Here is a 27,255-nt window from a genome sequence, read left to right as displayed (position 1 = left end):
TTTAAAATGTAAATGAGCAAGCATGTTGCATGTGGGTTGTCAATGAGTAACTTCCAACCAGAGGACAATGTGGTGATGGTGGTAACATTTGCTTTCACTGAAAGGACTGCTAAAAAGGGTTATTTCTTGGAGTTTGGAAGGAAGAAGCAGCAGGGCTCAGTTAATATGCAGATGTTATGCATGGATAAGGAGAGGCAAGAAGAACAGACAAAAATCCTTCTTTTAATGCAAGGGTGACTTCATAGCTGTATGCAATCTGCAGAGGTGGGAAAAAAGTGAGAAAGGTGGTTGTGGTTGGAACGACGGCCAGGGAAGGTTGGAATTCACAGGCTGCCATCAGATTAGTTGGCAACCCCAAAGTGGTGTACGAGCTTGATAAACATCATTGCTACAGCACTGCTAGCCTAAGTACTATTTGTTGCAATTAAAACTGAAGTAAAAGTTCAGGGGAAGGAAATATATTCTGTTTCACTTATGTTAAATCTAGCTTAAAATTAAGAAATGCGTAGGGGAAGGGGGTGAGGGAATATACTGAGATGTAAATTACGAGTTTCCAATCTATAGCAGAGATATTTCTATTGCTTCATTTAGAAGCTTTATTGAGGCAATATTTTATTGCCTCATGGTTGTTTCAGACAACAAAGTGGAAAGGGATTTAAAAAAATATATAGTATTTTACTGTCCTTCTGAGACTTATGGTATTGTTTCACTTTTGGGATCAGTCGCGCTTTATTCCATCTGTTCGATTGCAGCGGTTTAATATTTCTGTGCTTATCAGGAAACCGTGGAAAGCTGACTTCCCATTTTTCTCAAGTAAAAGAACTTGTGCTAAACTGCTTGCAAGACTGCAGTGGTAACAATTTCCTGTTTAGGTAAAACTTAATATATTCCTCATTTAGAGATCATACATGAATGACTTTTTCAAGTAAATAGAAGTCATTGAAAGAGGGGTAGCAAGGAAAGTGGGTTATAATGCTAGTAGAGGCATGACAGCAGTTTCCAGGTGTGCGGTAAATTATTACAACCCAAGAAAAAAGATAAATTGGGTAGTAGGAGAGGTGGAGAGGTTTTGGGCATTTCAGTTAACTTCCAAAGATCAGTCTAAAACTGGACTCATTATGTAGTTATTTACTGGTGAAGACCTGCATATCAAAGAAAACATCTACTAATTTCCTATCATTAATCCCTTATGAAGTTTGGGAAATGTTAATGAAAATCTTTGATGTGATCCTTCCACGTTTTTACTATTTAACAAAAACATAAATGTGTGTGCAGCATAGCCATTTGAATTGATATTCCTTAGAGGGAAAGACCGTGGTTAGAATTCAGGGCTTCTAGTTTTCACATTGTTCATTAACAGGCAGTATTTCAGCATTTTCTTGCAAAAGGAATCCTGATCTGCGTGCAACTCAGCTTTTAATTTTACCTTTTTTTTTTTTCTTTTTTTTTTTTTCCCCTTTCTCTTCCTGTTCCGATACGCACTTCCTTTCCCTTCTCCTCTTTTTGAGGACTAGTGGTTGTGAGGAAAAGAGCTGAGACAGACTCCACAGGGTGCTGGTGGGCTAATAGACAAACAGCAGATAGGACTCTTACTTGGGCTAGTGGTAAGGAGTGGGCTCTATTAGATTAGAGGCTCTGTTCTGAAATGGTATGCCACTGCTTTTTTTTCTTTCCTGCTTTGGAAACTGTTACAGTTTTGTTAATACAGTTTTGCTGTTTAAGAGGTGAAAAATTGCATTATTACTGTCTTAGCTGTGTTGACTTTAGCCTTAAAATAAAATCTTATTCAGAGATTCCACTTGGGGAGATGATGAGTGATGTGCCAATACCTATTTCTGTATTTCTCTACAAAGCCTTCATTAAGGCTACTTGTGCCTACAAAGACACTGTTGGTGCCCTAACTTTTCAGGCTTGTTCCTGCCACTTCTTCTCAAAGATGAGATTGGGAGAGTGATAAAACTGGATAGCAGAAATTACATGAATATAATTTTACACAACTGGACAAAAAGACTCCTATTTATGTGATAATGAAACTTGAATAAAAATTTTGTCCATAGTCAAAGATGATTTACAGTAGCATTTAGACCATGGAAAGAAAGAGGTTGTGTTTGTAAGGATTTCATACGCATAAACATATTTCCTTCAACCATATAGGCTCCTGGGAAGCCATAGGTGACATACGTAGATCTTCACTTTGAGTTAAACAAAGGTTAGCTTTCTGAAACAAAATACTGAAATAAAATCTTTATTTAACAGTAAAAAAAAAATATATTATATAGGTACAAAAAGGAAAATCACATAGGGAAAAATCACATATGGAAAAGTTTTTCTGAGAGTTAACAATAAATCACTTTTTTATTCCCCTAAATAAAACAAAATAGCCTGACTGACAGCATTCAGCAGTGTATGATACACTGGTACCAATGCTGTACCCACATAACTCGGATGCCCAAATTTCTTACTGGAAAAGTTAAAATTTGCGTGCATTGATTACATTCTGAACTCCAAAATACCTTGGGACTTTAATACAGTCTAACCTGGGCAGCACTCAGTCTCATTTCGTAGTAGCTGGTCACAGAGTAATTCTGAGGTTTTGTTTTGCATGTTACTTTTTAAGCCAATGTATGACTGACTTGTCAATATGTTTTTTGTTTGTTTGTTTATTAGCATTGTGAGGGATGCTATCCTTACCGTTATGATTTTGACATGCATATCTGAATAAAAGTATTTTCTGCAAGTGCTCCTGGACAGCACGTTCAACTCTGAGCATTGCCAGAGGGCACCTTTGTACTTCTGTTGAGCAACTTGCCAACAACCATTCCAAGTAGCCTGGCATGCTTTGAATCAAAATTGCTGGCAGTTGCCAGAAGGATGTTTTATTGGTAGTCTTCTCACGGTGGTGAAGTTTCCAGTTTGTGGATGTCGGAAGACAATTACACAACAAAAGTCTTTAGTTCACAAAGATTCGCTGCTGTGCTTTTCTTGTGCCTTGTCATGCTTGTCTCTGTCATCTGAGTAAGAAGTGGAAGTTTGTCTTCAGGCTCTTAGTGCATTACCATCTAGTTGTGCATTTTACTGGCTGTAATTTTAAGCTGCTGCTCCCTTATGGAACTGAGGGAAAACATGAAAGAAGCTAACATCTGGCTGAAATGTCAATTTTTAGTATTTTATCCTAGGTTTTCCATAAGCCTGTACTGCAGAACCAGAGTGACAAACTCTGTTCACTCTAATGAACAATCATTCAATTATCAATAATTGAAATGTCAGTGTTAGCTGGCTGACTATCAGAGCACTGTTTTAAGAATAAATTGAAGTGAGTCACCTCGTTTTGTCACCACTGGTAGGCACGCATGTGAAGAAATATGTTCACTGCTTCCCTCAGCCAGGAAGGATGCTCAGTGAATTGGCCAGCATGGTGTCTGATCACACAGGATCTAGCATCCCTGAAATCTTCAATCAGAACAAAGTGTTATCTCTCAATAGAGGATATGGGAACAGGGTATTACATACCTGCAGAACAGTATCTAAAGTACTAACATGAGAGTTATCTAAGCCACTTGCTAGAAAATGTTAATAAGATGGCATGCAGTCTTGCTTCACTAGAGCTTTAAATGCTTTAGTCTGTACTGCAGTGGTTAGATTATGCTCTGCATGGAAGGATTATGCAAATTCTTTATTGAGAAGAAACAATTGAATATATAAAGATTTTACTTTACATATTAAAAACCTATAGAAATAAGGAGAGCATCAGAGGACTGATTTTTGGATATTATTTTTTTGTCTAGTCCTATATGGGACACTCATGTAATCTTATGAATCTGTATCCCAAATACTTTGTCTTGTTTTTGATCTTCAAGGAAATACTAATTTTTTAAAAGTACATCTATTAGGAATTCCTGGATAGATCCTTTGAGGGAATTGCAGCTTTGTGATATGCTAAATTTGATGGTCCCTGCCAAATAACAATTGTTGCAAACTCATGGTAGTTTCTCTTAATCTCTTTTTCTCATAATCCCTATTCACTGCTTCATATTTTAATATTGTCCTCAGAATATGAGGTATGCAAGTGTAGTATCCATTTTTCTGAGATCAAGTGATATTTTCATGGTCATACTAGGAATCTGTGACAGAACCATAGGAGAAACCAAAATCCATCAAGCCTTTGTCCCATCTTCTGCCCACAAAATAAAAACATTACTATAATAATTGTTAGATTAGAAATTAGAATTGAATGTGGGGTGTCCTGCTTCAGCAACATAGTTTGGCAGAAGTCCTTGATAATAATTGTCAACTGTAAGAAGTCTGAGTTCTTCTCCTTAACACTTACTTGACTGAGATGTATCAGAGGCCAGACTTACAAAAAAAAAATAGATTTATGAAATAAGCATTCAACATTTTGTAAAGTATCAATACCCCTGTTTTTCTCTTGCTAAGGTTCAATTTTTCTCTTTTAAGTCATTTGACTGAAAATCTGGGCCTCTCTCCTTCAGTCTGACTGTTTTGCATGTTTCCTACACATCTGTCAATTTTTCATTTTTTTTTCTGGTTTCAGGTTTTAACTACTCCAAACCTCTACAGTGGTAATAATAATGGTGATAATGATGAAAACACATACCAATGAAGAAAAAGAAAAATCTACCACCACCAACAAAGGAACTTTCCCTCAAAATTCAGATAAATAACTAAGCAATAGTATAATCCAAAGGCCTAGGTTTGACAGGGTGATTAAGTTGCAGGGTGTCAGTGGGAGTGAATGAGGATCTGTACAGTCTGTCTCTGTATTTGCCATTTCTCTAGCCCTAATTGGGAAGTGCTACAGTTTAATCTTTCTTCCTGTCCCTGTCCCTCTTAAATACCATGCTTCAAAGGAAGAGCTGCTAATCAGTGAGACCAGGGGTCTCTCTGAGTCACAGCCTGGGTACAAGCAGAAGGATGGGAGGCTGGACATAGGTTGCGTTGGACAGCAGGTGTCCAGTCAGGTCTCCTGCATGTGCTCAAGGGAAAGGAATTGGCACAAGGATCAGAGGAACGGCTCTGCCCTAAGCTGCTGGCCTCCCGTTACAGTTAACCCAGCACCTTAAAGGGCTCAGGCTCTGTAGAAGAGCCGACTTTGGAAGGTTGTGGAGGGAGGGTCTGGTTTTATTATTTTGTTGTTGTGTTTGAACATCCCATTGTGGTGCTTCTGTCTTCAGTATTGTGTGTCACAGGATTGCTGCTTCAGACAGTTTGTCTTTAATGCATTTAGCAGGGTCATTATAGAGATTAACCCTCAAATTGGTGCTCCAAGTGAGGAAATGTTAACAGAGGTCAATCTAACATTCATTGAAACCAATGAATATTTTTTATTTACCTCAGAGGCCTGGTTCAAGTTCATAGCATTTTGAGAAGAGATTCAGGCCAAAGTTTAGGTAAATTCTGGTCTGTTATAGTGCTGTGTAGTGCAGAAAGGGAGCTGCAGAGTACGTCTACACAGGGTCTTGAGGCCAGCAGAGCCAGAGGAGGAACAGCACTGGGGAGGATATGTGTGGAGGTTCGCTTGCTCTCCTAGGGTGGCTGTGATAGAGCCAGCATTTTCCACTACTTTTCTGCAAGAGGACCCTATGGTATTGTGTTGTAAGGCAGCTATACTGCTCAGTGAGCACCAAGATGTCTCTGAACAATCTGTGTTGCTGTGCATACGCATTTGCAGTGTATACAGGCCTCTGATTTCCTTTGTTTTCCATCCCATTAGATAATTTTGTTTTTGTTTTTGTTTTTGTTTGTTTGTTTCTTTTTCTCTAATGTTCTAGTAGCTTTGATATGGGCAGCTGTAGTGATGTGAGGAAATGTATCAATTTCAGGATATCAGACAGGGTTCTCATATCCAAGGTTAGCGTTGTTGCACCCAAAATTGCATTTCAATTGCTGCTTTGTGGTGCATTGGCAATGACAGATGTCTGTAGTCACAGTAAATAGCCCATTCTAACTTACGTTTCTGAACTGGTCCTTCAGTTGCCCTGCAGAGCAATCTGTAAAATCAGAGACATGTTGTTCCTTTAAATCCTTTTTCATTGTGTAGCTATTCTGTGGTTCCTGTTCTAAATGGCTTGCCAGGACTACTGACAATATTGTCCCTCCTGTAAGTAGCTTCAACCCATTTCTTTTTTTTTTTCTTTTTAATTATGCACATAAGTTCAAGTTAATCTTAGTGGCTAAACATATTTGTGATTCCTTCCCTTCCCCCTGCCTTGTCCTTTGCAGCTCTAACATTCCTTTTTACTGCATACTTACTTGTGATAATTTATTGCAAATAAGAGCTAGCTTGCTTTTTGTTTCTGCTTTTTTTTTTTTTTTTTTTTTTTTTGGATGGGCTGCTTATGTTCTTTGACTAGAATGAGGCCATTAATGTACTGGGTGCTATCCAATGGCCTGCAGTACTACCAATCAAAAATAATTATTCAGTGTTGTATTAGTAAGTACACATATGTTTGAGTCTGTGCAGAGGGTTCAAATGAGTTTGAAATACTTAGATTTTTTGCGTGTGCCATGCAGTGACTTGGAAGCATATTTTTGTTGCATGTGTTTTAGCAGATGCATATGTGACACAGGCAACCAATTAACTGAAATAAAAATGAATATATTGATGAAATTCATTCTGAAGCTTGCCAAATTCCAGTTCTACTAACTGCACAGTAAGGACCTGGAAGGTGGTGATTTGTAATGAGATGTTAAAACACAGCTACCGATCCTTGGGACCAATGAGAAATTTTCTGAAAGTCTGTGGAGGTGCAGAATTTTAGCACATTTCTTTTGCTGAGGTGCCATGGTAAAAAATAATGATGGTACTTACAGTCCTTGACAGAAGAGTTAAGTGACTTACAAATACCCTGTTCATACACAGGGTATCATCTGTTACAGACCCTCCTAAGCCAGGTATCGTGAAAGTTGAACTCATGCTACACTAAAATATAAAATAAAATAAATGTTTCTATAAAATAAATGTTTATTTTCTTCAACTATGATTGACACAATTATGTTAACATGAGCTCTTGTTGCAAAACACCAATTTGAACAGCTTAGTGCTTCTTGGTGATTGCTTTCCGAATAGTTTGGTTCTAAAGGTGTGTATATATATATATGTATATATATATTTATCCTCTGAAAAAAAAGTCATAAGTGGCACTTAAAAGTGTTCCACGATGAGGAAACTCAGCAATACCCTAAGTACAATAGGATTTAAAATAATCCTTGAAAGCTCTACTGCTACAGAAATAGATTTCTTAGGTAGCTGACAAATGGGTATCTAAGATATGTCTACTAAAATATAGTCTACAGTATACTTAAAAAATCATCCTGATAATTTTGATTTATATTTCTTGGCTTGGAAAAGTATTCTTTTTCATCCTCTAGAGATGCTTTTGCTTTTATCCATTCAGTCATGTTTTATTACATACAACTGAGAACTGAAGCAGGAAATGTAGGTCATCCGAACCTTGTGGGAAATATGCCTTGGGCATTGACAGCTATGAATGTCCCTTTTCCCATACAGCCATTGGCTGATTATCACATTTTTAAAATTCTAACATAGATGAACTAGCACTTCTGAAGATACCATATTGTACCTGTGTCCGCTGAGTTTACTTTTATCAGGTGCAAGGGTAATAAATTTGATTTTAAACTTCTTGAACATTTAGAATTGTGCTGTACTGATGAGGTACTTTTGTCTCATGTTCACAAGCATAATAAAGATTGTGGTTAGGCCACAGTAGGGCTTTGTAATATTGTAAAAGAATTGATGAATTAAAATGAAAAAAAAAAGAGGCAACCTTAATCTGAATGGAGGCAAAATGTCTAGATGAAGAAGCTTCTACTTATTAATTTTTAAATTTATTTTTAATGTATTTATATATGTATTTTATACACAGTAGCATGAATTACTGTTGGCCTTCGGGGAACTTCTGGAAGGTAACTAAGTATCCTTACAAAAATAATATATTAAAGTGAGCAATTTTAGTCTGTGGAAATGTATTGAAGATATTTTATAAATATATATATATATTCAGTGAATATATAAATACTCAGTGATTTTACAGAAATGTTTTCCCACGGCTAAATGTTAGAAACAGATTTGTTGAAAAGGTGAGTATGGCAAAGTTCAGTGTTCAGGCATCCTTGAGAGTTTTAAGGGTTGTAGTTCTTTCTGTTTCTTGCAAAGATGTCTGTAAGTTAAAAATCTGAGTTTTCGGAAGATATTAAAATTGGAAATAGAAGGTTAAAAGCAATATGTATTCACACAGAAAATGAAGATAGTTATGCAGACAAATGCCGAGTGAATCTTTCTAAAATATTTCTTGGGGAGAAGAGAAACCAGATCTATGCTATTGGTTTCCATGTTAGACAGATATGGCAATGACAATGTAGAAATTGAGGAATGTATTTGTTGTGTAAGAGCCCTAGCAAGAAGGTGTGGTATGGTGTTTTGTTTTGTTTTTAAAGTAGAATCAATGTGAAAATTTCAGCAGTAAGGTTTATTATATGTAGTAATTGTTATTGTCCTCTATTTCTCCATTTGCCTTGCTTGTATGTCAGATAAAAACAAAATGCATGTCAGACCTGAAGGAGAGGACGAGATGTTGTTGTTCTCAAAGTAAAAATATGTGTAGTCAAAGATTTATGATTAGGTTAATTGATAATATGAACTTGAACATTTAATACTATGTGCCTGTATACACATTTGCAGATGTCTATTTATGTCTTAGTCCTAGATGTCTTCTTTTTATAAGTTATGTTGCTAAAGTATGGCAGTTTAATCTCCTGTGCAAGAACCATGAAATGGTATTGTTTTTCAGGAAGCTTCAGGTAAGAATAATTAATCTTCAGTTTATGTACCACTCTGTATCATTTCTTCAGAAAATTGCTTGCCTGGATGTGTCTATCTTTTTTTGTTTGTTTGTTTAATTTTGTTTTTTTGATGGAGGCATGTGAGAGACATTGCAAGAATTTTTTTTTTCTTCCTAAAATTCAGTAAAACTCTCATATACTACGGATTTTAGCACTGTTGGTTTTTGTGTTGCATTTGAAAGATGAAATCTTTCTCTGAATGAAAACTCCTAGTCTAAAATGAAGCTGTACTTGCAACTCAACAATTTTCTTTCACATTAAGACGGAAGCAACTGATTCCATGTGGTATGCAGAGAGATAGCTTTTTAACTGACACAAACTGTTTTCTCCTCCCCCAAGCATTTTTTGTCTGTCTGTACTTTTGCTTGATGCTTCAGCTGAGATGACTCATTAACAAGTTCACCTTCCAGAAATCTTATTCAATCTGAATAACATTGTTCCCAATTGAATCAAGGCTAGAATGCTGAGTTTGGGATGACCAATATAAAAGAAATTGAGTCATAATTTCTTAACCATGTGAAATATTGGTTCACATACTTGGTTCACGTGTGAAATACTGGCTTTCATGTACTAGTCCCCCATACTGTTGAATAGTTGATTCAAATCCAATCAAGTTTATTTCTTTTGCTGTTCTTTATTTTGAATTACAAGTGTCCCTTTACCTATCAAGTATTTGGTATATTCCAGAGACTGCTGAAAAGGTGACTTGTGACTTACAGGCCATTAGTCTTCTCTCTCTCTCTCCCTCTTCTCTTGAAATGATAGCATATATTCAGAAGTTCTTAAGATTTGCAGTAAGTGTGTAGCACTCAACAGCGCTGAAAGTGGTTATTTGTATTCATACAGTGATTGAAGGACTGTGGTGGATGTATTGTGAGTTAACAAGTATGTTATATGAAGCTTCTGAGTCAGTAAAATACAAATTTTAGCAGAGTAGAATGTTTCTTCATTCCTTTTTCTTGCTGTGTTTACAAGTTTAATATTTTCTGTCCTTAGAGTCATGCAAACAGTAAGCACAACTAGTCAAATAGCACAGAATCCTGGTACTCACTGTTCGGGATGCATCTTGTTCGGGAGCCAAGATGCATCCTCTTCTGCAGCAACCCTTATATATCTGGACTTGGTGCCTTTGTCAGTGTTAAGAGGGGCTTTGTGGTTCCATAGTTTCTGCTTTTGAAATAGATAGGTTGGAAGATGCGTATAAAGAAGAGTAAAAATGGAAATATTTCTGTGCCCAGCACCACAGGTTGTTTGTTTTGCTTTGTTTTCCTTCAAAGTTTACCAGAGATGTAGGTGATTTTCTTCAGGTCAGAATTACACACCATCAAAACTTCACAGAGAGACCACCTACTGAGGTGCATAAGTGTAAGTTTTGACGTTCGTGTTGCACCTGTAGATGTTTGTGTATAGCACGTGATATGCTAGTGAACATGGTACAATCAGGGGAGCTTACTGTTACTGAACAAGATGTACATGGTAATTTCAAACCTCTTTTTCTGTTCTCTGGATGTCAGTTTTAGCCACATCAAACAAAGTTACCTCACATTCTCATTATATCATTTAAATATTTTTTATGTCAAACTGTAACTGAGATGGGGGCAGATGGAAGGATCTAATGAGGTTAAAATTCCTGAAGCCAAACCAGCAAGGGACACTTCTGGTTTCCTTAATTAATGATCTACTGAACTAAGGAATATATGATCTGGCTGCATTAAGAATTTTGTTTTAATAAGGACTGCAGGAATAATTCCTGGATAGTATCTGAGTAACCCAGATAGCTTTTGAGATAAGGAACCATTCCTTCACCATTCCGAATGGTTAATGATTATTAGATAGTGGATTGCACATCTATGCTATCTTAGATTTTCTTTAAAGGTTGGCCAAGGAAATAGCAGTAGAAACTGATTTTGAAGTCCAATTTTCCATAAAGTTAATGATTTTGGATGAAGTATATTGATTAAAAAGTCTTTAGTTAGCATAATAGAAACTACAGATTAATAACATGAAATTCCTTTATTAAGAGCGATACTTCTGCAAGTTTCTTCTATGCACTGAAGAGCTCTTGTTTCAAGTTACTCTAAGAATATTGCTATTTTATTATTCTTGATTTACCAATTATATGTGAAATAACAGTATGAGTGCTTATTTGTTTTGTAATGTAATTTTGATATATAAATAAAATTAAAGTTTAATTCAATTCCCCATTTTTCATTAATTATGCATTCTAAATGCTTGATATAAGAATTTAAGGAACAGATTAAGTTTTATTATGTGTGATAAACTGATTATTAAGTTTGGAAGGGAAGTCATCTAATATTACAAAGCAGAACAGTGGTTTTACCTGTTACATTACAAAATAATTGGTATAGTTGGTCTTTTATCAACTGTTTTTTAACAGATAACAGAACTCAGTGGAAATCATAGAATCATTAAATGTTGTCAAACTAAAGAGGTAGCCTCCTTAGTTCTGTTCCCTTTTCACCTGACTTGACCAAGATATTATTGACCAAGATATTATTATATATGGATATTATTGACCAAGATATTGACCAAGATATTATTGACCAAGATATTATTATATATATTGACCAAGATATTTAACTCCTCAGTTTTTACCAGTCTTTAAAATGAGAATAAAACTTAAGTATTTAGTTGAATCCACCAAATGGAGTGTTGGTATCCATATGAATTCTTAACCCCTTAAAATGTATTCACTAAAGAACGCACATGATTTTTGTTATAGTACAATATCTAAAATAACTCCCAGGTAGTTGTAGGTGGAAAAAAGTAATTTATTGTTTGAAAGAATACTAGTAGCAATTTTCTTGGAAATATAACACCCCATTAATGTAATTCAGTGTTAAGGTAAGAATGTCTCTGCCTTATCAGGAATTCAATGATGAAAATTACGTGGATATTTAAAACAAGCAGGGGATGTAGTTTTGGAAACTAGTTAACATTGACAGCTCTTGTTGCTCAGTTTGTTCCTGTGGATCACTGAGTTCTTCTTAGAGTAGTACTGAGATAGGGTTGGGGGGAAAGATTAAGCTGTTATAATTAACCATGAAGCAAACTAACCATGGATTTCCTGATTATTGAAATTAGAGTTCTTTGCTGCTGATATTCTCCTTGAATATAAAGCTGATTTAAATAATTTAATACTTTTTAAGCTTAGATGCATGCTAGGGAATAAAAATGAAATAAACTACCACTTTAATGTTTTGATTAGGCTATTTCAAACTATCAACCCTGAATGTATGCAATTCATACACACACAAGCATGTATATTTAATTATTTTAAAATGTTTGTCTAAATTTGTAATACTTTTTCCATATATCCTGATGTGAGACTCCTCGATAATTTTGAGTAATTCAGTGTAACTGATAAATAAATGTGAAAAGTGGGTACTTCTTACTATAGGAAGTAAACTATTCCTGCTGAAACACCACTTGGCTCAATTAATTTATGACTTTCTCAGTGCCCTTGATAATCCTGTATGTGGTTCAAATTGGGTCCTGAATAAGATATGATTTATGTTTATATGCTAGAATTATCAAAAAGTTTTATTTCTGTGAGCATAGGATGGGAATGGATATGGTTTTAGATAAGATGAAATATTATGTAACTTCTTTTCTCATCTATTGCTTTCTAAGTCTAGTACACTATGCAATATAGTGTATACTACAAGGTATATAGTTCAGTGTGCTTTAAAACAGGATGTTAAGTCTGATGCTTGATTATGCTTAATGGTGCAGTCTAATTCTGTTCCTACTACTTTGTTTCTTTCAGGACATGAGGAACAGCACACACAATGGCAGAGATTTATGTGAAAGATTTTATTGAACACTGCATGATTCTTAAATGCTAAAAGCAGAAGGCACTAGCTGGTAGCTCAGTGTGGAGCAAAAGTTTTATTTGAAACTTCAAAAATAATTATGTCAAAGAAAAGTCGTTCCAAAGGAGAGAAGTCCGATATGGATACTGAAGCACTGCAAGCTGCTAATGAGGAGCTACGAACTAAACTAACCAACATCCAGATAGAATTTCAGCAGGAAAAAAGCAAGGTATGTGCATATGGTTTGTGATGTTTATAAAACTTTATATTTACTTTTTATTTACTTTTATGTATCTCTGTAGCATTTTGAAATATGGTAAGCCAATAAGGTAATTTCTATTTTATAAGTAAATTAATTTCAATTAGTGCATTTGACTTTGCACAATACAGTTCTGGAGATGAATCCATGTAGAGATCGATTTATCTGTTTTTTCTTGGTGATACTATATTTCTAAGAGTTTCAAGGACTTGCCAGTAGAACAAGTATGCACTAAAAATGTGTTCACTTTGTACAAAATAGCTTTGTTCTGTACTTGATTCTTTATATCAGTGTAAAATTCGGAACATCTTTGGAACACCTGGAAAATAATACTCCAGTATGTTCAAGTTTATTTAACAGCCTTATGTGATACTCAGCTTTGAATGGTGTTAATTTTCTTATTTTATTTCATTTTATTATTTCATAAAACAAACAAATAAACCTGTGAATAGAATCTTCAGAATTTATTTCTCAGAGAGGAAAAAATAAACAATAAAGGCTTAATTCTTGGCTGAAAGTAATGGGTTCAGCATGTATCAGAGAAACTACATTTATTGAAAAATGGAAATTTCTGGTAACTTAGAATTTTTCTGTTGCACAGACTAAAGCAAAAGGTCTTAGGATGATACAATTTATACAATGGAAATTTGAGGATTCTGATGTTATTTTATTTCATTTCCTACTGTTGCTTTGATTGCCTTTTAGACTGCAGAGGCTATGAACTTCTGTCTGTCTCATCCTTTCTTCCTGTCTCTTAGGGGTCACCAGTATTGATGAGTGAAGAGAAAATCCAGTTATGTTGGTATTAGCTTCCTCATCTAACAACTTCTACTCTTCTTTCATATTATGTGAATAAACTATAGTACAAGAGCAGGGCAGACTCCTTCTGCTTCCTAAAACATCACTACATGAAATTTACCAGTGGCTGAAACCCTCTAAAATTGAATTTATAAGCTCATATATTGTATTGTATTAGTGTCTTTTTTAATTTATTTATTATCTGCTTCTGTTTGGGAAGAGAATTGAAAGTGCTGGTACTTTTGGCTAGTCATTTCTTTTGTTTAGTTATTTTGTTCTGTATCACTTTTTATGTAGAAATGCAGAATTTGAATTTTATCTCCTTTTAATTGCCTTAGAAAGAGCACAAAAATTATATAGTTATAATTTTTGAACACAGGACAGAAGAATGAATTAATCTTGAGTGTTCACACTGAAGACTACACAAACACTAAAAAGAGTTTAATCCTGGTATGCTTCAAAGTTTGATGCTTTAATAGTGTCAAGTTTAACTCTGATTCAACGAAGATTGAAGGATAGCTTTCAAAACACTACCACTCTTCTTCTAAAACTAGTCTGCTTATTTACTTATATCCATTCTAGCAACAGTTTCTTTAGTTTGGTTACTTGTTAATCTTTTTACGGTTTGATAATTTTGCATTTTTGAGTATTGAAGTTATTATATATACACATACTGTATACTGAATGCACGGTATGCTCTATAGTAAGTTCTGCTGCATGAATGCATTTCTGGGAGGAGGGGGGAAGTGCTATCTTCAACCTCTTCTGCGTCTGTTCTGTGATGTTTGTTGTAAATCATTTGACTGGAATTGAGGCCATAAAGCTTCTTTCTCAGCATCGGGGCAACAGCTATCTGTGTACATGTTGGCTGTGTAAGATTGTGAAGGCCTGATTGACAAGATGATTAAATTATAGCTACAGAGATTTTACCTCTTTAGATTGCAACTTAAAAATGAGTAACAAAACCAACAGGAATTACAGTTTAGTATCAGAGTAGTAAAAACACTGTGCCTAGAGGATTCTAAATAAATTAAATGGCTTTATTGACACAGAGGTAAGAGGGAATGTATTAAAGCTGCGAAAAAGACATTTCTGTGGCCTGTGGGATATAAACTGTATTAGGAAAGGTAACAAACTCTTGTGGGGCTAATTCACTTAATTTTATTCTCCTAAATTATTTTCTCCCTCATGTATATTCATTTATTAATGAATTATCTGAGAAGAAACTTTCTAATTAATGAGAGACATCACAAATGGAAATTAGTTGTAATATATTTCTGTGTGCAAAGTACTGGTGTTGGTTGGTTTTGGTTTTGTTGTTGTGTGATTTTTTTTTTTTTTTTTTTTTGGGGGGGGGGATTTTATCCAAGAGACGTCAAAGACTTTGTGAATGTTTTCCAAATTCATTTTATTTCATTTATTGTTGAGACTGTCCAAGAAATTTCTCCTGTAAAACTGTTCCCCGCCATGTTTATACAATGCCTGATCTAAAAGTGATGTGCTTGCAGTTCTCTGAATATGTACTGCTGTGGCTCTTGCTGTTCATGTTTTGGTCATCTGGCATAAGAGCAGCTGGATTGTACAAAAATTGTAGTTACTTTAATATGAATGGAGACAGGACTCAACCTATCTGAACATTAAAGTCCTGTGCAGTAAGCACAAGGAGATGCAGTGAATAAGCATTGTGTTGGTAGCCAGACTCAGGAAAATGTGAATCAGTTCAGTGGTTAAGTGCCTATGCTGAGATCCATGAACATTTAGAGAAGAATATTATCAAGTCCTCAGCATTTGACTGTACACTTTATGGAGTTGTAATAACAAAATGGTATTATGCACACAGAAATATGTTAAGTCTAATTTCCATTTGTAACGTCTCTCATCAATTAGAAAGTTTCTCCTCAGATAAATCATTAATATACACATATACATGAGGGAGAAAATAGTTTAGGAGAATTAAATTAAATGAATTAGCCCCACCAGAATTTGTTACCTTTCCTAATACAGTTTATGTCCCACAGGCTGCAGAGCTAGAATAAATGAGACATTTCAACCCAGTTGTCTCTGTGCTACCTCAATTTCACAACTTGTTTTTGTAAGTCTTTATGCTTTTCCCCAGATTTCTTAGCTTTTTTTTTTTTTTTTTCAGCTTTGGTGTCAGATACTGAATCTCTGTGTAACAGAGATTTAATGTAAGTTCTGAAAACTCTATTTTCAATATGTGAAATTAAAAAACAAAACAAAACAAAACAAAAAAAACAGTGGCATATGATTCTGGCAAAACATCTGTATGTGCTGAGGATTAAAAAAGTAACAGGAAAGAGTTATGGTTAGTACATATGGAAGAATTCATACAGATTTTGATTTGAGAATCCAGACAAACTGAATGTACATAAATGAATGTTACCATCTTCAATGTATAGAAAAACAAATAAACTTACTGAACTGTAAAGCGCCTCATGAACAACAAGGAGGTAGTAGGGGGTTATAATTGGCAATCGTCTTGGGGCAGGGAAATGGCAGAAGTATTGGTATGTCAATGTGTAAAGGTTTTTCCAGTTAAAGTCAAAGGGCATTTGAATTATGATACTGTTATGTTGGAAGATGTTGACAGAAAATGCGGTGCAAGGCATCCTTAAAAAAGTCAGATGTTACAATGTGATCCACAAGAAAATTCTATTTAAAATGCTAGTGGGGCCTATGTAATTAAAATTTGTCAAATTATATATATAAGCTATTTTGATCTGAAATAAGAGGACAGTCACTGCAGCCTTCAGAAGTTTCTAGAGGATTCCACCAATACAGAACAGGAAAATATCTTCAGATATGAGTAGAAACACATTTTCTATAATATTGTCACATAATCTTGAGAGTTGAGGTTAAAAGATTATCAGAAGTGGAAAATCTTTAGGCAAGAAAGATTACAATAGAAATGTAAGATGGATATATATATATATGTATATTAATTTATTTTAAAGAGTTACCACTGAAAACAAATATGCCAGAACTGGATGATTACAAAAGTGGACAGAATAAAGAGTGAAAACAAGTTTGTTTGTTTTTTTTGCTATGGAGAAAGAACAATGAGTAAGAAAGAAGCAGCAGAGGCAGGTGGACAGAAAAAGTGGTATTGGGCAGGTAGATAATTTAGATATATATCTTTTATATCTTATATAACTAGAAGTGAGAAAAGCTGTTACTTTGTGAAGGTGCGATGCAATGGTGCAATCAGGAAGGAAGCCAGAAGAGTTCCTAGGCTGTGGACTGATGTGAAAATCTGTAACCACCAATAAAGAGATTAAATCAGGCCTGTGAATTCTCCGGTAGTCTTTCACTATATTGCTTAATTTTCAGGCATCTACATTACAAGCTTAATATTCCACTGAAAAGTTATCCAATCCTAAAAAATACAGATTTTTAGCTTGTTTTATTCCCCAAAATTGTTTTAAATTTATTTTTAGCACAGAATTTTTGCAATCTAATTGGTAGATACTTTATCCTGTGACACACAAACCAATTGTGTGAATTGTTATGAATTTCCCACGCTGAGTATTTTCATCATCTCCTCATTCTGAAACTAGCCTGTTGCCAAGTCATTTTTTCTTGCTCTAAGATTCATTGGAATGCCATGTCACTTCCAAGAAGGAGCTTCAGGTGTCCAGCAGTTGTAAATCACCCAGTACCCAAGGCTGTATGAGTAGGCTCTGATGCAAAGACCAAAGCGAGAGTTTGTGTTAGAGGGGATGGTGATCGCAGCTGACGATGCTGTTCAGCTTCCCTATGTGATAGTGTGTGGAGTGCCTCACAGAGGCAGAGCTTTTGGGGTTGCTTTGCACTTCCCCTCCTTATCCTTGGATTCCGTACTGGAATAGATGTATTAAAGTTGTTCCAAACAGGTGTCCTCAATGAATCTTCTAGACTTGCCTCCCACCCCACCTCCAAGTACATTGCTGATTTGAATGGGTACTATGCAGAGATTGCAAAGCTGATCACTCTTCAGTTTCAATAGCGGCCTTCTGTAGGTTATAACTAGCCCCCTTGGTAAAGATTAGACAGGCAAAGCTAATTCAGCAGATGGTGACATCTACGGTTTCAATATGGCTGATGTGGATGCAAAAAAACTTTTCCTGAAGAGCTTTTCAAGTGGTCTAGCAACAGTTCATTGATGTTCAAATGCTTGGTTAGACACCTTGACCCTCGTGGTGAGGTAGGAAGATTGCTATGAAGGCAACAATAGTTTCCTTTTCTAGCCGGCTGCAGAATGGAAGGTATATACGTAGAAGATGTTCTTTGCTACCTCGAAAAGCAGAAAAGAAGGAGGAAAAAGAATTGTGCATGATGTACTTACCAAATGTAGAATTTCAGAAGCATATGGCAAATTCACTTGATATTTCTGTTTATACAACCTCTTAATGCTATGTTTTTCCAATTTAATTTAGAGTAGATAGCCTTGGCTCTGGATTTGGAGCAATGAAAGCTTGTGTTACCTGCATTGTGGAGAGATGATGGTTCAGAGCAGTTTGCAGATACTCAGGATTATTCAAGATCAGGCCCGGAACAAAGTATTTCTATTAAATATTGTTAAGACTCTTCAGATGATCTTGGCTAGAGCAGGTTTGAGGTGCATTGGTTACCATTGGATTTATGTGTACCCAGTTGTACCAAAGAGTTCTTATTTTACTGTTTTTGTTCTTTTGTGGTTTTGTGTGTTTTTTGTTTGTTTGTTTTGTTTTGTCTCATCATGCCACTGGAATCCATACTAAAAATGTTTTCTTCCCTACGCACTTTCCAAAATGACACATTTGTATTACCATATTCTGTTGCAGAGAAGAAAGTTTTTAAGATGTTGCTGTAGATATTGCTGCAATTCAGTTAAGCCGTATTTAGTCACACAGTAGGATAATTTGTCAACTTTTTTATTTCTTGTCCTTTTACCTACAGTTAGTTGATCTCTAACACAAAGGATAAATTCAAGGCAAATATTTAAGAGAAACAGAATGAGATGCTGAATGCTTTTTCAAATATCAGTTTGTATCAGACTATGTGACCCTTGTTTTAAATGTAAAAATGTTTTGAGGAATCTTTCTGGTGATGGTAGAATCCCTGTAGAGTTAATCTACTGTGTATGAATCTGCTCAGTGTGTGTTTGCAGAGAAGTTTTAGGGGGACTTTAAAATTGCATAAATAGCTGATAGGGGGAGTAAAGATGGAGCCAGACACTCTCAGTGGTGCCCTGAAAGCCTGTATGAATTTGTTTGCTTATTGGCTTCATTTCCTGGTTATGCTTGATATTGTTCCTGTGAACAGAACAGCTTTCTCATTAAAAAATAAAAATATAAAAAAAAAGGAATGCCGGAAACTAAAGAGAGACAAATTGCGTTTAAGTTCATTTTGAAACTGAGAGTAAGGTATATGGGAAAATGCCATATTACTGTTTTCATTCCATTGGTTGCTCTGGAAGCAAGAAGTGTAGAGATTTGCATAGTGTGAGGGAGAGAGGGACAGAGGGAGAGAAGTTCATAGCTTTCAGGGAAGACTGAACAGATAGATCTGTCTGTCTTCTCTGATAAGAAGCAATAACAAGAAAAGACTTTTTAAAGACCTTGAAAATTAGGATGCATCTGTTTTACTGGGTCATGAAGAGTGATATGTATTTAATGTGCCATGTAAAATCCAGTGATTTTAGAAGGACTGTTATTCTTTTTGTTTACATTGCTCTTGCTAAAACTTTGTAAGTGAAATGACTGGATGATACGTGATGATACTCAGTTACTTTGAGTAGTTTAATGTATGCTGTCACAGACAGCAACAATCCATATAGACATTGACATGCATTCAGAGCAAGATGAAAACCACTGAGCAAGCATACCATTTTGTGTAAACCAGTACTCCTCCAAAATTTTGGAATCAGTTTCTCATATATTAAAATGCTTTTATGAAGTAACAATCAATAACGTGTTAGATTGAAAACTGCCTTTTAGTTGCATACTTAATGTACAGTATAACTAATTTTAATTACTGTAGTTCTGGAGAAGTACTAACTTTGTTTATAATTGCCATTATACAATTTGCTTTCCTGTGTAATTGTTTGTGGGTTTCATTTCTCAATTTCATTTGCAATTTTCTTTACTCATCAGTAAAGAAATAACTAATATATTTAAGTCACTGTGAGTGTTGGTTCATTTGAAAATTTGACTATAAATTCATCCACTTGTGATAGTAGATAGGCTTAGCTTTGTTTTATATTGAATTGGGTACCCTAATGCAAGCATTGAAAATCAGTGTTATTGACCATAGGAATGGAACTGGATGTTATAAAATAAAATACGGGTATCTAAAGAAGATAATTTCCAGTAGCTAGATTTACCATTTGGGGTTGATTTTTTTTTATTATTATTTTTTTTTTTTCATAAAGAATTATCATCTGAATCATCTAGTAATAATAAAACAGTACCTGTGCAATAATATCCAGGTCTGACAGTGCCTGATTCAGAAGTGTTACCTTTTCCACATCTGTAATTATAGTGCTGTCCCAGCTGGTGTTTAGTCCACAGTGTATCTACATGAAAATGTAGGTATCTTCCCTCCCTATCCTGTTCCAATAAACAAAAATAATGAAACCTTCTAAATGTTTCCTGAAGTGGTATTACTGCTTATATTTTAACCCTTTACTTTTCTCTGGACTCCAAGGTTATAGTATAGTAAATAGAGTTACATCAGGCTGGTGGGGTTCATTAGTGGGGTTCCACAGTGCTCCATTTTAGAGCCAGTCTCCTCAACGGTTTCATAAATGACTCGGATGTAGGATGTAAAGGTATACTGAGTAAGTTTGTGGATGACACTAAATTGGGAGGAGCTGCTGACTCCATTAAGGGTAGAGAGGCCAGGAGGGCCAACCATATCTTGGGGTGCATCAGGCACAGCACTACCAGCTGGTCAAGAGAAAGGATTGTTCCACTCTGCTTTGTGCTGGTGCAGCTTCACCATGAGTACAGTGTGCAGTTTGGAGCACCACAGCATAAGAAGGACATAAAACTATTAGAGTGTGTCCAAAGGAGGGCTACAAAGATGGGGAAGGAGCTAGAGGGGAAGACGTATAAGGAGTGGCTGAGGTCCCTTGGGTTGTTCAGCCCAGAGCAGAGCAGGCCAAGGGAGCTTGGCTCATGGAGGCCTGCAGCTCCCTCACGAGGGGAGCAGAGGGGCAGGCACTGAGCTCTGCTCTCTGGGGACAGCAACAGGACCAGAGGGAACAGCATGGAGCTGGGACAGGGGAGGGTCAGGCTGGGTGTTAGGAAAAGGTTCTGCACCCACAGGGTAATTGGGCACTGGGACAGGCTCCCCAGGGCAATGGTCATCACACCGAGCCTGCTGAAGTTCAAGAAGTGTTTGGACAATGCTGTCACACATAAGGTCTGATTTTGGGGTGGCTCTGTGTGTAGCCAAGAGTCAGACTTGATGATCCTTGTGGGTCCCTTCCAACTCAGGATATTCTTTGATTCTATGACTGAAGAATGTAGACCTGTGAAAAAATAAATTGTATTAATTATGCCTAAACAGTAAATGTTAGTCTGAATATTAATAGAGGTCTCCCCTCCATATTGCATTAAAATCTGAGGCAAGTTGCAACTTTACCATAGTTTAGCATAAATGAAATCCATTGTGTGACAACGGATCCTAGCTGTGCATAGCAGAGATGCAAGCAGTCTAGGAACACTGCAGCAGTGCCTAACATCCAGCTGCTCAGTAACCTCATTTTACCATGAAGCACTACGTAGTTTATATTTTTGTATTGCCACTCAAGGTTAAAATACAAATGTTTGAAATCTCTGCTTCTCTGCTTCTCTCTGACTTCCCTTAAGAGCAGCAGATCATGTGTGGAGCTCATATTTTGGCTGACACTGCTACAGGGGTTGTAGGTGATATTAAGGTGATATTGTTACTGACATTATGTGTGATTGGATAAATTATACACTTTCTGGTATATTACAACAGAGAAGCAAGTCTTTCTCCCTCTCTCCCTCTCTCTCTCTCTTTTTTTTTTTTTCCCCCTCCCCTTATATATTAATGTCTAAATTAATGTCTAATCCCACTTGGAAAAAGCATTGCTTCACGTGCAGCCTGCATCATTTTATAATGAGATTTCATCACAGTGGGTATTACTATAAAGGGCTATAAGACTTCTCCCCCAGCCCTTAGAGTCACTGGCCTACATTTTCTGAGGTGTCTGGGACTCTGAATACCTCGTTTTTGGGGTGTCCGATCTGAAACCCCTTGAGTAGACTTGATTATTTTCAGAAGAACAATTAATTTGGTTTATCCAGTATGGACATTCCCATTAAAGTGGTTATGAAATTAGGAAATATAAAATCAACTTCATTTTATTTTCCCTCTACTTACCCCCTCCCCAATGTTTCTACTAATAATAATCCACCTTTTTAATACAATTTTTTCTTTCTGATACTTTAAGGTAAGGTCCTATTATCCTCCTCATCTTATTAGCAGGAAGTATCTTAGGTCAAGTAGTGGATTTGGGTGTAGGGATTTGGGACTCAAATCCCAAAGACAGTATGTGTGCGTAAATTAGATAAATCAGTCTATGCCTGGCTGGGGATCCCATCTGTAACACAGTGGTACGGCTTCTTACCTACAGAAGGATGTTGTGGGAATGAAATAATTAAATGTATGTAAAGATCTAAGTCACTATGAGGATCCTTGAAGTATGGCCCTTTGAATATTAGAAGGTTTTCTAGCATTTCCTTCAGAGCATAAATATGAACACTTCTGTCTCTGCTTCTTTTTCTCTCATCTTGTTGGGCACAATAGAGGGATTGTGGATAAGAGTAATCTGGGGTGGTTGATGGAGGAAATAAGGACAGGGTTGGATGCTGCTTGGTTTTATTTTATCCCCGAATACTTTGAGATCTCATTGCCAGTAACACATCTGCACAGCAGATTCCTTTGCACACACAGGAACAAGCATAGCCTTTTTCAAGCTCTAGTTCTCTAGCTGTTTACTGAACAGAGAAATTTCAGGTATGCGGTCTTTGCTTTTTAATATTCAGGATAAGTTTTTAAGGTTTAAGACAAAGCTCCCTTGATGACTTTTAAAGGTGTAGAGGTACTTGCTAATCAATATTTTATATTGATGTTCCAGGTGGGTAAATTGAGAGAGAAAATCCAAGAGGTTAAGCAAGAAAGGGAGCAGGAGCAGCACAAACACACTGCCTATGTTTCTGAACTGAAAGCTAAGCTCCATGAAGAGAAAATGAAGGAGCTTCAGAGTGTCAGAGAGCTACTGATTCGGCAGCATGAGCAGGAAGTAGCGAGAATGGTGAAAATCAAAGATGGTGAAATTCAGCGTTTGCAGTCAACAGTCAATGTCCTGCGGGACGGGGCAGCTGACAAAGTGAAGACAGCACTGCTAAGTGAAGCAAAAGAGGAGGCTCGGAAGGCGTTTGACAGTGAACGAATGAAGTTGCAACAGGAGATCTTGGAGCTGAAATCTGGTAAAAAGCAGCTTGAGGAAGCTTTGAACAACATTATGCAGGCAGATAAAATGAAAGCTGCTGATCTGCGCATGGCTTATCAGTCCCATCAGGATGAGATTAATAGAATAAAGCGTGAATGTGAGAGAGATATCCGCAGGCTGGTAAGTTCCTTAAGTTGTACATGCCTATGGCAGTTTATGGGAGTGTTCAATATATTGCTTTATCTACCCACAAACAAATATCTAACTTGTTCTGCAGTGACATATTTTATCAGTGTTGGTTGGTACAATAGGCTGCTACTTCCATTACTTTTTCTTCTGTACAGCATAGATCAGCCTTGCTTCCATGGCTGTTTCCACCCAATTAAAAGTTTTATGTCCCATCAAGTCAAATGTGAGTAAACCAAAACTTTCCAGAGTGAATTTTTTCAACAGATCAAAGAAATTGATTTTCCCTTTCTTACTTGCCTGAGCTGTATTTCTTTACAAAAATCCCTTTGATCAAAACAGTTAGGCATTCATCATTTTTTAGTTCAACAACACCTTTATGAGATGGCAAAACTCAATTTTCATAGCGATTTTATAATTTTATGTGTGAACCAGTTGCAATGAACCAAGACAATATATTTTCTCCTTCTGAATCATTGTCCAGCTCATTCAATTTTAACTATTGTTGCTCTTTTTGGCTTTTTAAAATTTCAGGGCTTTTATTATGCCTTTTAAGGGCAAAAAAATTAGGGTGCAGGACAGCAGGCTTTTGTCATGTTTCATAAGCTGTAGAACTTCAGCACAGATGGCCAGACTATGCCATTTGTATAAAATGGAAGAACGGACAAAATTTCCTGACAGCAAGTGCCCCAAATATTTCAAGTTCTGCAGCTTTGTAAAAGGTAAATAATCTATAACATGGGTCGTACACATCAGTGTACGCAGAGTCGTTCAACATCAAAGGACATTTGTGTTGGTACCATGATACTTTCTGTGCATATTCAAGATCTGATAGTTAATCTGGCTAAACTAACAGTACAATAGTTATGCAAATAAAATGTAAAATTATAAAAAATATATTAAATATTTCTCATATGTAAAGCCTGCATCTTAAATGGAAGAAAACATCGTTTTTCTGAAGCAAAAAAAAATATTTTATCAGTTTAAGCTTATACAGGTACGTCCTCTCATTTCTTTGATTCCTTAGGAAAAAAAGATGGTGAGGGAAAGCTATGAATGGGTGATGATTTTCTTTCTGGGGTAATTAAAGCTTTTAATGCAGTTAATATTTGTGCTTTAAATAGATCGGATATTGATCAACTCTCAGGGGTGTCATTTCATTGATAAACACACTTGATAATGACCACTGCAAAGACTGACAACATGATATTACTGAGAACATAGTTTCTTTCATGTTTTGTTCCATATTATACATCTAGAGTCTTAAAATCATGACTATAAAGCACAGGTAATTTTAAAAAAGTATTAAGGAGGAGAGGAGCTTACTGCATTGTCACCTATGTTTTTCTAGAGAATAGTTGATATTAAATTTAGTTTTCTGAAACCCAAGAAATGGTGAGGTGAGGCACATATGCATCCTAGATTTTGTCATCATGAATTACCCCAGTAAACACACCTACAGTGTGTCTTTGAGTGGTAATGTAAAGGAACTGCACTTCTCTTTCAACAGTCAAACCTTTCAGCCTGCTGTGATATGAAAGTGATGAAGGGGGCCATTCAGGGTTTCTCATCTGGCACAAAACAATTCTGTCAAATCATTCAGAATAGTAATTGGAGCCTTACTGGGCTAATCCATTTCTTCCTCGATTATCCAGTACAACTATGTCTATAAAAGATGACTATATTTAAAGCATGTGTAGATAACTCCTGTTATCTACTCCCAGCTCTGATGGAATTCTGCCATTATTTTCATGGCCTTTCACTAGAAGTGTTCATATTCCTCTCCACCTTAAGGTGGGGAAAAATATCAGAAAAATATCAGAAGTCTGGTGTTGCCCTGCAGTGGCTTGACCCCTTTCAGATTATGAATTTCAATTTTTTTCATTAAATTGTGTGAGTTTTTATTAAAAAAAAAAAAAAAAAAAAAAGTGTTTCTTCCAGGAATTCATAATGATTTAGGCAGTTGATTCTGTATAGGGCACTCTTTTACTCTGGGGCAAGCTAAAAAAACAACCAAACAAAAAACAATAAAGAAACAAAAAAAAGCACTGCAGAGTTTTTAGGTGTTGCTATCTTCTGCTGGCAGAGTAAGTGGGATTTGAGTCAGATTATCAGGATATTTCCCTCCCTCCTGCCCCCTCATTTTAAATAGTGCAAAGGATGCTTGCCTTCAATTTCAAATCAACTGTGTCTGTAGCAGATTTGGGGTACTCTATTATTTTAGATCCTACCCTTGTGAAATGAAATGGCAAGAATGTGGCAGGCAATATTAGTGCAGATCTATAACGGAGCTTCAATTAACATGCTTTTTGTATGTGCAGTATTAAGAAATCAGTGTGTTTGGTATTAATGGCCAAAATGATTGAAATTAATCATTGAAACTCAATAATTGAAACTCAGATGAAGTAAATCAGGATTCAGTGTATGATTGTCCTGATAGACTTGACAGATTTATTTTTATATTTTTAGATCACAGGTTTTGGAGATTTATTCTATATAAATATTGCAGCTGGGAAAAGAAAATCAATACTATTACCAATGGTTTTAATACCCATGACTAATTTGAGCAAAATCTTGCTTTTTCTTGGCTTGTGGTCAAAAAATAATAAAAAAAAGTATTGAGAAAAGAAAAAAGAAAAATCCATTGTCTATGAATATATGGTTGTAATTACATTGGGTGCATTAACAGCCATGTTTGTATTGTATAAATGTTAGTATTTTAGAAATATTCATCGATTTTGAGATATGTCCACACTTCTGAACTGAGCCATGAAAAATACTCAATAAGCCTCAATGCAAACAAGATGAATGGGAAGATTCTAGTTCCTAATAAGGGAAAGTAAAACAGCTACTTTACAAAGAATATGTTACTCTTTTTCTTGATATAGTATGAAACTATATTGGAATTTTTCAGTTCCTGTAACTGACTTCATATAACAGTTATATAAATGTTTTCATTGATTCAAGGAGTGCTTGTGGACATGGATTTTTTTTTCCTTCTTCCCAAAAGAAAATACATAAAACTTGGAAGTAAAAATAACTAGTAAACAAAGTGGAGGCACAAGTGAAACAGAGGCTTTAAAAGTAAAGAGACAACTTGAAGAAGAAGATAAGAATGCAATAACAATTATTTCTCCTTTTTTTTTTTTTTTTTCATACAATATTTTCCAAGTAGTTGAGTCTGAGTACTATTCAGTATAGAACGAAAACTGTTATGATACAGATTGAGGCATTTCTTAAATATAGAAATAACATTAAAAACAGCAAATGGGAATAAAATCAGTAATAGCAAACTGAAAAATAATCTGCGTGAAGGAAAAGTGTTAAAGTCTGTTTTTCTGGATCAGATTTAAAAAAAAAAAAAAAAAAGAATATGCAGAATCATACTAGTACATTTTTATTCACTGAACATCACTATAAGCAGTTCCAAAACATATATTCAGATGGAGGCTGTACATTGGCAAGTGTGTACATTCCTAAATAGCTCTATATCAACAGACTTTTAATAACATCCTTGTAAGTAGTATGTCTAGTTTCCCACCAAGGTCTGGGGTGGTATGAGTTAATTTAATAAAATACCTGATAAATGCTGAAAAGTACATTTTTTCATTTTTTTCCTGAGTCTCCAGTAAGCTTGTCTTGTAAGTGACATGCAACAAGTTTCCTCTATTGGAAACGTCTTTAACATAAAATCTTTCACCCAATTTACAGATAAATACTGTTCAACCTAGTAAAGTCTTCACACACATGGTCATCCTGAACATTCCTAAACAGTTCAGATTTAAATGAATTGAAAGACTTTTTTCACTTTAATGTAAAATAGACACAAT

The 27,255-nt window shown here is 35.7% G+C and overlaps 1 protein-coding gene across 6 annotated transcripts in view; it reads left to right on the top strand.

Moving 5' to 3' along the window:
- JAKMIP1 (janus kinase and microtubule interacting protein 1) overlaps nucleotides 1-27,255 on the top strand; it is a 149,470-nt gene that overhangs the window by 54,335 nt on the left and 67,880 nt on the right. For 5 of the 6 annotated variants that reach the window (XM_027457410.3, XM_027457408.3, XM_005019447.6 and 2 more), the window contains 2 exons: nucleotides 12,671-12,945; nucleotides 22,925-23,419. In XM_027457410.3, coding sequence (XP_027313211.1) covers nucleotides 12,817-12,945; nucleotides 22,925-23,419 — 624 coding nt within the window. In that variant the 5' untranslated portion in view covers nucleotides 12,671-12,816. Of the gene's footprint in view, nucleotides 1-9,671; nucleotides 10,246-12,670; nucleotides 12,946-22,924; nucleotides 23,420-27,255 lie in introns of those variants that run through there. The other variant, XM_013099430.5, reaches the window with a different exon arrangement.

This window comes from Anas platyrhynchos, chromosome 4, assembly GCF_047663525.1.
Source record: "Anas platyrhynchos isolate ZD024472 breed Pekin duck chromosome 4, IASCAAS_PekinDuck_T2T, whole genome shotgun sequence".
Taxonomy (NCBI): domain Eukaryota; kingdom Metazoa; phylum Chordata; class Aves; order Anseriformes; family Anatidae; genus Anas; species Anas platyrhynchos.
Note: the sequence above shows the minus strand (reverse complement) of the source record. Positions and strands in the feature narration are given on the sequence as shown.